The 13718-nt window shown below is 41.4% G+C and overlaps 1 protein-coding gene across 1 annotated transcript; it reads left to right on the forward strand.

Annotated features, from left to right (window-relative positions):
* Nucleotides 1-638: 638 nt before the first annotated feature.
* LOC105488146 (ret finger protein like 4A) lies at nt 639-13259 on the forward strand. The gene is made up of 4 exons (XM_071086813.1): nt 639-879; nt 6011-6062; nt 11636-11930; nt 12440-13259. The coding sequence occupies exons 3-4, from the start codon at nt 11645-11647 to the stop codon at nt 13018-13020; spliced, it is 867 nt and encodes a 288-aa protein (XP_070942914.1). The 5' UTR covers nt 639-879; nt 6011-6062; nt 11636-11644; the 3' UTR covers nt 13021-13259.
* Nucleotides 13260-13718: the final 459 nt, after the last annotated feature.

The following is a 13718-nucleotide window of genomic DNA, read 5'->3' on the forward strand; positions in this document are numbered from 1 at the left end:
ACCAAGTCAGGGCCAGGGGGAGCTGGGCGGGTCCCACCAACACCAGCTGGGCTGTGGGTTCCAGCTGCCCCTCTCCCCTCTGGGGCTCCTTGGGGGCAGTGAAGAGGCCCCTCCCTTTCCTGGAAAATTGTCCCAGGGGCCTGGGACCTGTCCCCCAACCTCTGCTGGGGTAGTGCTTGCCACCTGGCAGGCAGAGCATGAAATAGGGGACTCTGAGAGTTCCACGCTCTGCCCTTTGCTGGGACACCCGGGGGCTTCTCCTGATTAACAAAGGCCAAACGTGAATCCCACCAGCACCAAGATGCCTCCTGCTAGCGCCTCCTGCTCACGGGCAGGTCAACCTGCATGGCCCCTTTCTACAGGGTCTGACGCAATGTCACGGTGCTAGGTCAGCTCCTATGCACAAGCCCCTCCTGCTGGCTGGGAGGTCAACCTGCATGGCCCCATTCTACAGGGTCTGACGCAATGTCACGGTGCTAGGTCAGCTCCTATGCACAAGCCCCTCCTGCTGGCTGGGAGGTCAACCTGCATGGCCCCTTTCTACAGGGACTGACGCAATAGCAGGGCGCTGGGTCAACTCCTACGCACAAGCTCCACCTGCTGGCTGGGAGGTTAAATTGCACAAATCCGTATAACACCCCCTGACGGTTCTCAGCGCTGGGGCATGAGGGAAGCTTCTAGAGAGCTCCACCTTCCCAGTCCTGCAGGAGGCAGTGAGCCTGCTCACATGCCCATTACAACGCACGAATAATCAGCATTTGGGAAAACCGCCACACCCAGCCTATCTACAACCAAGGAATTCATACAGAGCCTGTGCCTGAAAGCACTCAGAAGTGAAGCCTCAGGACCCCACCCAACATGCAAAGTGGGTGCATCGAGGTGAGGGGAAAGTCCTATCCCTAGGAGAGCAAATTCAAAACTAAGAAGTGATGGCTTCTCCAGATGAGAAGAAACGAGTGTGAGAATCCTGGCAGTGTGGGAAAATAGTGTTATGACCCGATTGCTAACCCAACGTCAAGTGGAACCAGAATTAGTTACACGAGGCTAAACTAATAGATAACTAGATATTCTTACACTATTTTATTCTAAATCGCGCCTAATTATTTTTATGTTTTGTCTTCAGAGGCAAGAACATTCTATTTTGAGCTATTTATAGCTTAGAACAAACTTGGTAAAGTATATATTTGTGGGCACAATGGAAACATTTATCTTTCTGTTTGATTTCTCTAGGACTTGGAAACCATTTGTGAGTATTCTTATTTTATGGGGAAATAGTTGTAGGCATAAGTTTAATAAGAAGGTTTTTTTTTTTTTTTTTTTTTTTTTTTTTGACAGAGTCTCGCTCTGTCGCCCAGGTTGGAGTGAGCGGCGCCATCTTGGCTCACTGCAAGCTCCGCCTCCCGGGTTCCCGCCATTCTCCTGCCTCAGCCTCCCGAGGAGCTGGGACTACAGGCCTCCGCCGCCACGCCCGGCTAATTTTTTGTATTTTTAGTAGAGACGGGGTTTCACCGTGTTAGCCAGGATGGTCTCAATCTCCCCGCCTCGTGATCCACCCGCCTCGGTCTCCCAAAGGACTGGTTTTTAACAGGACACAATTAGATACACAGGTTATTTTATCAATGCTTTTAGTGGAATGGCATATTTTCAATTATGACCAGACTGCTTGGAGGAATGGAGGTTAACGTTACAGCAATGATAAAATGTCTCTTGGAAAGACTGGGCTGATGCCTTGTATACACAATTTCCTTGCAAGGTTTATGACTTTGCAGTAAGTGAAGAATGTTACTTTCAGACAGGCACAGGAAAAACAAGATATTGTGGGACCTCAAGAAGAGAGAAAGTCACCTACTTCGTATAGGTATTACAGGCAGAGTCTGGTGGCAAATCTTTGGGTTGGCTTCCTAGCCTTGAGGCATTTGAAATGGTAATCTGGATTCCTTATGAAAAAGTTCCAGAAAAACCAACTTGGAAAGAGACTTTGTGGTGATTTACTATTCTTTTTTTTTTTTTTTTTTTGAGACGGAGTCTCGCTCTGTCTCCCAGACTGGAGTGCAGTGGCCGGATCTCAGCTCACTACAAGCTCCGCTTCCCGGGTTCAAGCCATTCTCCTGCCTCAGCCTCCCGAGTAGCTGGGACTACAGGCGCCCGCCACCTCGCCCGGCTAGTTTTTTTGTATTTTTTTAGTAGAGACGGGGTTTCACCGTGTTAGCCAGGATGGTCTCGATCTCCTGACCTCGTGATCCGCCCGTCTCGGCCTCCCAAAGTGCTGGGATTACAGGCTTGAGCCACTGCGCCTGGCCTGTGATTTACTATTCTTATTGCACGTTGTACAAATAAGCAGGACAAATGTAATACTAAAACGTATTTTGCAAATAAATTTGTTCTGTGAAGATTTATAGTAAATCTTAAAAATGAAGTTTAGTAAAAATGAAGAAATGGAAAAAGAAAAATCGTTTTTCAGAAGAAATCTATAGTACATCTGTTGCCAGATGGTCCATTATTTCTACATTGTTTTTATATTGTTTTTCTACAATTTGAACTAAATCCTGAATTGTTTTCTTGCTACAACGAATCCCTAAAAAATGAACGAGTTTTAATTTTCTTCATGATGTTTTTAATGGACTCCCCAATGGAATAGATTTTTTCCATCATGGTATATGAAATTTTAAAATTATAATTCTTATGCGAATTATATTTCTACTCTGTATCTCACTTGGTTTTACTTCTTCTGAAAAAAACTAAGTTCACGGTACTCTGAAGACTAGAGATAATTCAACCGTTCACAGCATCTATGGCACAATAACTTTGACAGGACTACTCAAAAGAGCCTTCCCAGTGATGAGGGACACCTTGAGAATCAGATTTTGATCATCAGTGTTTTCAAGAAGAAATATTTCTGATCAAAAGGGGAAAATGAGAAATAAATTTTTATCTTAAGAATGTGAGTCCTAATTATCCGACCCAGAGAGACTTTTTTTTTTTTTTTTTTTTTTTTTTTTGAGACGGAGTCTCGCTCTGCCGCCCAGGCTGGAGTGCAGTGGCCGGATCTCAGCTCACTGCAAGCTCCGCCTCCCGGGTTCACGCCATTCTCGCCATTCTCCTGCCTCCGCCTCCCGAGTAGCTGGGACTACAGGCGCCCGCCACCGCGCCCGGCTAGTTTTTTGTATTTTTTAGTAGAGACGGGGTTTCACCGTGTTCGCCAGGATGGTCTCGATCTCCTGACCTCGTGATCCGCCCGTCTCGGCCTCCCAAAGTGCTGGGATTACAGGCTTGAGCCACCGCGCCCGGCCCCAGAGAGACATTAAAACGAGATCACGATCACACCCTACCCCTCCGCCCCCACTTGTGTATTCATCTCTTGAAACTGCTTGCTATTGCCACAGTAGCTATAGTTAAACTAACAATGCTGCACTGGACACTATAATCCATACCTTATAGCTTAACGATATATCAGCAATCACTAATCAATGTTATTTCTGTCAGACAATGAGATTTTCTGACAACCAACTTTGTAACAGTCCACTGCCTGTTTCCACTACTTGCCTTTAAAACCTGCTTGTAACAGTCTGGGCGTGGTGGCTAACTCGTGTAATCCCAGCATTCTGGGAGGCCGAGGCGGGCGGATCACGAGGTCAGGAGTTCGAGACCATCCTGGCTAACATGGTGAAACCCCGTCTCTACTGAAAAAAAAAAAAAAAAAAAAAAATTAGCCAGGCATGGTGGCGGGCGCCTGTAGTTCCAGCTACTCAGGAGGTTGAGTCAGGAGAATGGCTTGGACTCTGGAGGCGGAGGTTGCAGTGAGCTGAGATCGCGCCACCGCACTCCAGCCTGGGCGACAGAGCGAGACTCCCTCAAAAAACAAAGGAAAAAAACCCCTTCTTGTAACAAAGGCTGAAGAGAACTCAAATCCAAGATCACAGGGTTCTGGGTCTTTCAGGCAGCTGTCCACACTTTGGAAAAGTCAACTCTTTAAATTATATTTTGTTCTTCAGCTTCCTCGTTTTAGGCTGACAGAACAAATATAAACAAATTCGATTGCATCAAATGAAAATGCTTCTGCAGAGGAAACAATTCACGAAGTGTATAGATAACACAAACAGTAAGAGAAAATATTTACCAACCATACATCTTACAAGGGATTCGTATCCAGAATATAAGAAACACACCTCAAAATTGAGAACACAAACAACCAGATAAAAAATGGACATACGACCTGAATAGATATTTATCAACAGAAGACATACAAATAGCCAACAGATACTTTTAAAAATGCTCAAAATCACTAATCATTAGAGAAATGCAAGTTAAAACCATAATGAGAGATCACATCTGTCAGAATAGCTATTATCATAAAGACAAAAAAAAAGTGTTGGACAGGATGTAGGCAAAAGGGAACAACTGTACACTGTTGGTGGTGATGGAAAGTGGTATAGCCAGTGTGAAAAACAGTACAGAGGTTCCTGAAATAATTAAAAATTGAATTGCCATATGATCCAGCAACCCCACTACTGGATACATATCCAATACAAAGAAAATACCTGTGTTGAAGAGAGATTTGCAGTCTCATGTTTATTGCAGCAGTATTTAAAATAGCCAACATATGGAAAAAAAATCTATGTGTTATCAATGCATGAATGAATAAAGAAAATGTGATGTATGTACACAATGGAATACTGTTCACCCATAGAAAAGAAGAAAATTCTGACATTTGCAACAATATGGATGAACCGGAATAACTTAATGCCGAGTGAAGTAACCAGACATAGAAAGACAAATACTGCATGGTCTCACTTATATGTGAGATCTAAAGAAAGCTGGTCTCATAGAACTAGAAAGTAAAATGGGGTCATTGGGGGTTGATGTAGAGACAGGTTGGGAAGATACTGATCAAAGGATACAAAATTTTACTTACACAGAATAAGTAAAAGAGTACAAAAGATGAGTACAACATGGCGACTATAGTTAACAAAATAATGCATTCTTGAAAAATGGCAAGGGAGTAGTTTTTATTGTCACAAATATAATAACTTTTTGGGAAAATGCATATATTATTTGCCTAGATTTAGCCATTGCACTGTGTATATATTTCAAAATATTATGGTGTATAAAATAATTATACATAATTATCTAACAATTTAAATAAATAATAATCAAATTTTACACATTACATTGGTGAAGATTGTTTTACTCTAATTAGATTTTTTTTTTTCAAGATGGAGGCTTACTCACTCTGTCATCCAGGCTGGAGTCCAGTGGCACAGTCTTGGCTCACTGCAACCTCCACCTCCTGGATTCAAGTGATTCTCCTGCCTCAGCCTCCTGAGTAGCTGGAATTCCAAGTGTGTGCCACCATGCTGGGCTAATTATTGTATGTTTAGTAGAGACGGGGTTTCTCCATGTTGGCCAGGTTGGTGTCAAACTCCTGACCTCAAGTGATTCGCCTGCCTCAGTCTCCCAAAATGCTGGGATTATAGGCAAGATCTACCGTGCCTAGCCTTGAATTAGATTTTAATAACATTTGTAAAAACAAAAACAAAAAAAATTGCAAAACTTTTGTTGAACCTCTCTAGTGAATTTTTCATTTCAGTTATTTTACTTTATGGCCCTCAATTTCTAATTAGTTCATTTAAAAAATTTCTATTGGTTGTTGATATTTTCTATTTTGTGAGGTGCTGTTCTTCTAATTTACTTCAGTTCTTTGCCCGTTGTTTTCTTTAGTTCTTCCGGGTCTACTTAGACAAGTACTTTAGTCTGTGGAGAGTAAGCCCAGTGGCCTGACTTCTCATAGACATTTATTTCATCTTGATACATTCTGTTTTCTTTGTGTGCCTCATAATTGTTTGTTGACAATTGGAAATTTTGTGTGGCAAATGCAGGAGATCAGATTCTCAAACTTCACAGGTTTTTTTGTTATATTTGTGGGCTGTAGTTTTCTGTTTTTGTTTTGTTTTGTTTGGACTTAATGAAACTATTTTGCAAAAATTCTGTTTTTTCTTCTCTGTGGTCCCAGCTCATCCCGGCTGACGCTTCTCCTCACAGAACTTGGTGACAAGACGACCCAGGTGAGTGCTTCCTTACATTCCAGGCAAAACACAGAACCTAAGGAATCGTGAACAAAAGAATTCAGAGCCACGGTTGAGCAATAACATGTCCTGCCTGGTTCTGAGCCACCTCAGCCATGCCTCGGTTGGACTGACAGTGGGGCCACATGCTGGGCAGTGGCTCAGGGACAGACCACAGTGTCCAGGTTCACCTCAAATCCCTTTGCTGTACCAACACTGACAATGAGAGAAAGGAAGACAGTTTCCTTTAGAAACTGAGCCAAGTCCTGGGTTGTCAGAAACTCGGAGCTTCTCTTCGTTGTTAAAGAAGAAAGTGTGAGGCCGGGCGCGGTGGCTCAAGCCTGTAATCCCAGCACTTTGGGAGGCCGAGACGGGCGAATCACAAGGTCAGGAGATCGAGACCATCCTGGCTAACATGGTGAAACCCCGTCTCTACTAAAAATACAAAAAAACTAGCCGGGCGAGGTGGTGGGCGCCTGTAGTCCCAGCTACTCGGGAGGCTGAGGCAGGAGAATGGCGTAAAACCCGGGAGGCGGAGCTTGCAGTGAGCTGAGATCCGGCCACTGCACTCCAGCCTGGGCGACAGAGCGAGACTCCGTCTCAAAAAAAAAAAAAAAAAAAAAAGAAGAAAGTGTGGCACATATACACCATGGAGTACTCTGCAGCCATAAAAAAGGGTGAGTTCATGTTTTCTGCAGGGACATGGATGAAACTGGAAGCCATCATTCTCAGCAAACGATGACAAGATCGGAAAACCAAACACTGCATGTTCTCACTCATAAGTGGGAGTTGAACAATGAGAACACGTAGACACAGGGAGGGGAACATCACACACTGGGAACTCTCGGGGTGGGGTGGCAGGGTGGTTAGGGGAGGGATAGCATTAGGGAGAAATACCTAATGTAGGTGAAGGGTTGATGGGTGCAGCAAACCACCAGGGTGCGTGTATACCTATGTAACAAACCTGCATGTTCTGCACATGTAACCCAGAACTTAAAGTATAATTAAAAAAAGAAAAAAAGAAAACAGAAGTCTGCTTGTGGCAGAGAACAGGGCCTGGGGATCAGAAGCCACCGACGCCAACCATTTACGTGAGGTTCTGTGACACGCCTGCAGGGACAGGGCATGGAGAACACAGTCCTCCCTGACTGGGATGTTGAAGGACAAGTTTATTCAAACATGGAAGACCCTTAAAGTTCTGAACTGTACATGAGAGTGGGCAAGGAAAACGTTACCACTGTCTTCATAGAAGCCAGCGGAGCTACTTTCTGTGAAAAGATGCAATTGGAAAAGATACGGAAAGTATCCAACACCCAAACCAACTCCATGAGTGTGCTGGCAGTCCTAATACACTATTCGCTAATTCTGAATGGAAGAATTCCTCTGTGAGGACATGAGCATGAATGCAATTGCAGGCTGAAAGATATTTTGGGAGAACATTCTAGAGGCAAATCAACCCACTGGGCTTGGTGGTTTCCACAACTGAGGCCACCTGGTATTCCCAAAGAGAATATAAATTTTGTTCATGATTTACTCAAAGCAGATAAAATTTAAAAAATGTTAGGGATCAGTGCTCCATGAGCATGGGTCAGTAAAATTATGCGTTGGAGAATAACTACTTCCATAAATGTAAGTGTATTTTAAAAGGATTTATATAAGAAAATAAACAAATTAGAATTATGCAAGAAGAGATAAGAATTTTCCCTCTGCGTGTGTATGTGTAGATATGGTGTGTGTATATACATGGACATACATGTGGCAGATTATATTATAGATCCCAATCAATGAAGAAATGCAACGTGCAAGGATTTGAAATAATATATGCATCACAACTTAAGAGTTTTGCGTTTCTCAATTTGCCTTCATGAGACAAAAGGAATTGAGAACTGCCTTGGCTTTGAATGTGAAAGAAGAGAATCTAGCAATCACCAGAGAATGATTACTATGGAGATGATTAAAGACCATTAATTTAATCACATTAATGTAATCAAATCCTTTTCCACCCTACCTCCAGTCTCCCGATTTTACATTCTTATCCATGAACTCTGATCACCTATAATATATTTAATACATGAGGAACCCATTTTTGAAGATTTTAAAAAAAGAAATGAATCTCATTTTATTTATGTTGTGATGTAAGGGAAATAGTAAGATTATAACAATATCTTTTACCTTTAATTTTAGATGGTATAACTAAAAAAGAAAAACAGGACTTTCACTGGCTGATTGTCTGGAAACAGTTTTGGGATTTCTTTTCTAAGCTTGTTAATTAGAATCTTTACATTATAGAGAAAATGTTTTTGAGAGTTGAGTGTGGTCTGTGGAGTGTTCTGTTAGTAACAACTTCTGAGTAGGTTTAACTTATCTCTTTTATTGAAATGTGAAAAGGTGTTACATTTATAATAAAAAACTATTTGAAAGTAGCACCATTCATTTTAGAGGAATTTTAAATGTTACCCCAATTTTTAAAATGTTAATTTTAATTAATTTCCAAATTTATCAATAGCCATAATATTCAAGATCTTATCTAAAAATTATTATATGGCAATATTTTGTCCTTGTTAATTAAAAAATAACACTCTGAAAACACAATCATCTTCCTTTATGGTAAAAACCTATCCAATAGTAACAATCATAATGATGCCAGAATTAAATCAAAATCTGATTGGATTAAAAAGGAGGGGAAGGGTGTGGCTAAGGTAGTGGAGAGACCTTCTCCTATAAAAGCTGCTGGCAGCCAACTGTCACTCCAGCTCTGAGTTGTCCGCAGAAGCAGCTAGAGGCCAGGGGAGAAACTCCGGAAGGAGAGGTGAGTTCAAGCTTATGGAATTCATTTTTACAAAGGGTGTATGACAGTCTGGGGGAATGCAATAATTTCTTGATTCCACCAGTGTTGTCTGAGGCCAACTCCATGATAGACATACTGTATATTTGGGGGATAATGGGACCTCTGCCCTGGTAGCCGTTATGTAAGTCTTAGATTTTCTTCTTTTTTTTTTTTTTGAGACGGAGTTTCGCTCTTGTTGCCCAGGTTGGAGTGCAATGGTGTGATCTCGGCTCACCGCAACCTCTGCCTCCCGGGTTCAAACAATTCTCCTGCCTCAGCCTCCCGAGTAGCTGGGATTACAGACACGTGCCAACACGCCCGGCTAATTTTGTATTTTTAGTAGAGACAGGGTTTCTCCATGTTGGTCAGGCTGGTCTTGAACTCCTGACCTCAGGTGATCTGCCCTCCTCAACCTTCCAAAGTGCTGGGATTACAGGCGTGAGCCACGGTGCTGGCCAGGTAAGTCTTAGATTTTCAATACCAAGGCTGGAGAAATGACAATCTCTATTTTCTTGAATTTCATCAGAATTTGGTAAACTTTCTGAAATGATGAACAGAAGTTCGGTGGTTGGGTTATTCAATGTCAGGTTTTCCTATGGGTTTCGTATTGTTTTCCTATTCTCCCCTTCCCACAACCCCTGGCAACCATTTTTCTGTTATTTTCTGATTCTATGAGATCAGTCAACTCAGATTCCACGTAACTGAGATCATACAGTATTTATTTCCCTCAGCCTCACTTATTTCACTTCCCACAATGCCCTCAGCCTTCATCTGCATTGGTGCAAATGCCAGGATTTCCTTCTTTTTTATGGTGGAATAATTCATTGTATATATCACCATTTCCTTATCCATTTTTCTCCCACAGACTCTGGGGTTATTTCCATGGCTATTGTGAATAACACTGCAGAGAACCTAAGAGTGCAGACATCTCTTTGACATGCTGACCTCATTTCTCTCATGCATAAACACAGAAGTAGGGTTGCTGGAACATAGTTCTATTCTTAATGTTTTCAGAAACCTCCCTGCTATTTTCTGTAGTGGTTGTACCAATTTTCTCTCCCACCAACAGTGTACAAGGGTTCCCCTTTCTCTACTTCCTTACCAACACTTATGTTTTGTCTTTTTGGTCATAGCCATCCTAGCAAGGGGAGGTAGTATCTCATCACGGTTTTGTTGCTGGAGGGCTCAGGAGGGTCCCTGGATGCCAGAGAGACCCCAGTCCCAGCCAGTTTCCAGGTTCTTGATGCTGTCAGGAGAATGAAATCAGGGATGAGCCAGAATGAAGTGAAAGGCAAGAAGCTTCTATTCCAGAGCAAAAGTACATGCTTAGGAGAGAAGAAGTGTGGGTTTGATTCTGAGAGGTGGTGGCATGCAAAGAGTTCGGATTTTCTTTTATTTTTTTTATTATACTTTAAGTTCTAGGGTACATGTGCACAATGTGCAGGTTTGTTACCTTCTAATTAGGAGGTGAACTAATCATTAGGTTTTCTAGGGAAAAAAAACAGATATTTTGTAGAATTGGGGAGGCACCTGTTGTTATACTAAATATGGGCATGCATGCTGGGGTCAGCTGTGACCCCGGAGAGTGTGTGATTCAGTGTGGTAATGACCATGGTAATTAGTGTGGTAATGGTTTCCCTCCTGTTTTTTTTAGCACCTTATCAGCCCAGGGCCCTCCTTGTCCTTGTAATTTTAATGACAAGTGGCTAATTTTAACAGCCACTCTTTTGCTCTTATGTGAAATTGTCACTTGATACATTCTCGATTCTCTTGTGACCACACAGTATTCCTGTCTCAGTTTGAGTTTGAATTTCTCTGATGGTGAGTGAAGTTGAGCTTGTTCTTCAGTACTTGCTGGTCATTTGTGTGTTTTTCAGAGAAATGTCTATTCAGGTTTTTGCCCATCGAAAATTGGATTATTTGGGTTTTATTTCTTTTTGCTATTGCCTTGAAAAAATTTCTTTTATTTTTTGGATATTAATGCATTGTCATATATATGGCTACTTTTTTTTTTAGTTCTGTTTTTTTGCTTTTTCTGTTTTTTTTTTTGCTATGCAGAAGATTCAGTTATACCTGGTACAACTAATTTGTATTTTGTGTCTTGTCCTTTTGGTGTGCTATCAGGCTTTTTTCACCACATCCAGTTTGCACAGTTGGGGAAGTAGAAGGTCTTCAAATGTACTCCAGCACTGTCCAATAGAATCACAAGATAACTCATATACGTAATTGTAAACTTATTTTCTGGTAGTCACATAAAATATAAAGAAACAAGCCTAATGAATTTTAACTCAAAATATAATCATTTAACATGTGAGCAACTTTAAACGTTCTCAAGCAGATAGTTTACATTCTCTTTTCCCCATTACGTCTTTAAAATTTTTAAAATACACTATTTTGCTCACAGCACATCTCCATTTGGATATGCCCCATTTCAGGTCTCAATAGCCATTTGTGACTGGTGGCTACCATATCAAACAGCTCAGGTATAGACCCCTTTACTATTTCAACTCAAAGTCTTTCGGTGAATCATGCCCTTTATTCCAATGAGTATTACAGATATTAGAAGTTCAGGGCCTCGAGTCATTTACATTTGTATTCATGTTGTGTCTTCGTCACCAGCAGTAGTGATTGTAAGTATTGTGCAATGAAAACTCTATGCATGTAAAGATAAAAGATCCCAAGCACTATCAGCTGTTCATTCAGCTCATGGAAATTCTAATACCATGCTCATTTTTTGTTTCTATAGACATTTGCCATGGCTGAACACTTCAAACAAATCATTAGATGTCCTGTCTGTCTAAAAGATCTTGAAGAACCCGTGCAGCTGAAATGCGGATATGTCTGCTGCCTCCAATGCCTCAATGCACTGCAGAAGGAGCCCGATGGGGAAGGTTTACTGTGCCGCTTCTGCTCTGTGGTCTCTCAGAAGAATGACATCAAGCCCAAGTACAAGCTGAGGGCGCTGGTTTCCATCATCAAGGAACTAGAGCCCAAGCTGAAATCTATTCTAACAATGAACCCAAAGATGAGGAAGTTTCAAGGTAAGGAATCTATATGACTTGCCACAACCCATAAAAGGCACTGGGAAAACGACTTTCAAACATTTCTTCATTAAACACAGGCATTAGCAGATATCTAGCATCCAAAACTTCTGTGCTTCACAAACAACAGCAGTTCTCACCTTTGAGTATAGCTTTTCATGGAATCTGTGCGAGTTTGTACAATACTTTGGAGAACAAGCTACTGTCTTCTCTCATGTATCTTATGTGCTAAATGGAAAAATAATTTTAATCAAATCCACCAACTTAATTCGAAAGGAATTTCTACTATGAATAAGGTGGACTTGTTACAATTATTATTATATTCATGCAATCTGTAGATAAAATTTAACCTCATCAGGCGGTCAAACAAAGTTTCCCCAGGAAATTTTGATTTGGGAAAGAAAGTAGAATAAAAGTAAAAGTGAATAATGTATTCAAGTGTTTGCAATAAAAGGGCAGAGGGAGTCTGTACTGTGTCTTTGCTGAGCTGCTGGTTCTTATTTCCACAGTGGATATGACCTTGGATGTGGACACAGCCAACAACTATCTTATCATTTCTGAAGACCTGAGGAGCTTCCGAAGTGGGGATTTCAGCCAGAATAGGAAGGAGCAAGCTGAGAGGTTCGACACTGCACTGTGCGTCCTGGGCGCCCCTCGCTTCACTTCCGGCCGCCATTACTGGGAGGTGGACGTGGGCACCAGCAAAGTGTGGGATGTGGGCATTTGTAAGGAATCTGTGAACCGACAGGGGAAGATTGTGCTTTCTTCAGAACACGGCTTCTTGACTGTGGGTTGCAGAAAAGGAAGGGTCTTTGCCGCCAGCAGTATGCCTATGACCCCTCTCTGGGTGGGTCCCCAGTTGCGCAGAGTGGGGATTTTCCTGGATGTAGGTATGAGGTCCATTTCCTTTTACAATGTTAGTGATGGGTGCCATATGTACACATTCAACAAAATTCCTGTTAGCGAGCCATGGCGTCCATTTTTTGCTCATAAACGTGGAACTCAAGAGGATCAGACCTTCCTGAGTATCTGTCCTCTGATCAATCCAGCCAGTGGCAGTGCCTCAGTTTATTCTGGGGAAAGTAAATAAACATTTGAACATAATCATCTATAGGAAGTTTCTGTGCGCCCATAGCCACAGCTAAGAACTTTTCTGCTAGATACACATAGGTACAAAGGGATAGAAGGGAACGATTCATCATTCTGTAAACCATGAACAGAAAGCGGTTATATTAATTAGGGGAAAATTACATTTTACTTAAAGTTTGTCATGTTGTTTTCTTTGGGGCTTATGTTTTATTTCTGTTCAATAAATATTTTGAAATTTCAGATTCATTTGTCAGTGTTTTCTATTTTCTGTAAGATCAATGCACTATGTGTTATGAAGTTATGAGCTAAATAATTTGAATGTGACACAACACAGTAACTGAATTTCAAACGATAAGGACCTATGAATACAGCAAAATTATAGTTTAACCCAACAACTAAACACTGACATTCATTTCAAGTGCACACTGAGTGTTTGCCACAAATATGTGGGGTCTTAGAGAGAACTCATTAGTTTTAAAATTGAAATACTATACACCCTCTTCTATAATGGCAACAGAGTCAAATTAGAAATCAGTAACAGGAAGAAATCCATAAATTCTCCACATACATGGAAATTAACCACTTCTAAATAAAATGATCAAATATAAAATTACAATGGAAATTACAGCTATCCTGAGTTGAATGAAAAGCACACATTTACAAAATTTGTAGATGCACTTGAAGCTTAGTGAGAAACTC

This window comes from Macaca nemestrina, chromosome 20, assembly GCF_043159975.1.
Source record: "Macaca nemestrina isolate mMacNem1 chromosome 20, mMacNem.hap1, whole genome shotgun sequence".
Taxonomy (NCBI): Eukaryota; Metazoa; Chordata; class Mammalia; order Primates; family Cercopithecidae; genus Macaca; species Macaca nemestrina.

What these genes read in the sequence shown, in the direction of transcription:
- LOC105488146 (XM_071086813.1), top strand. Translation starts at nt 11,645, where the DNA reads ATGGCTGAACACTTCAAACAAATCATTAGATGTCCTGTCTGTCTAAAA. An exon ending in AAAGATGAGGAAGTTTCAAG is followed by an intron (nt 11,931 to 12,439) that starts GTAAGGAATCTA and finishes TTATTTCCACAG; the next exon opens with TGGATATGACCTTGGATGTG.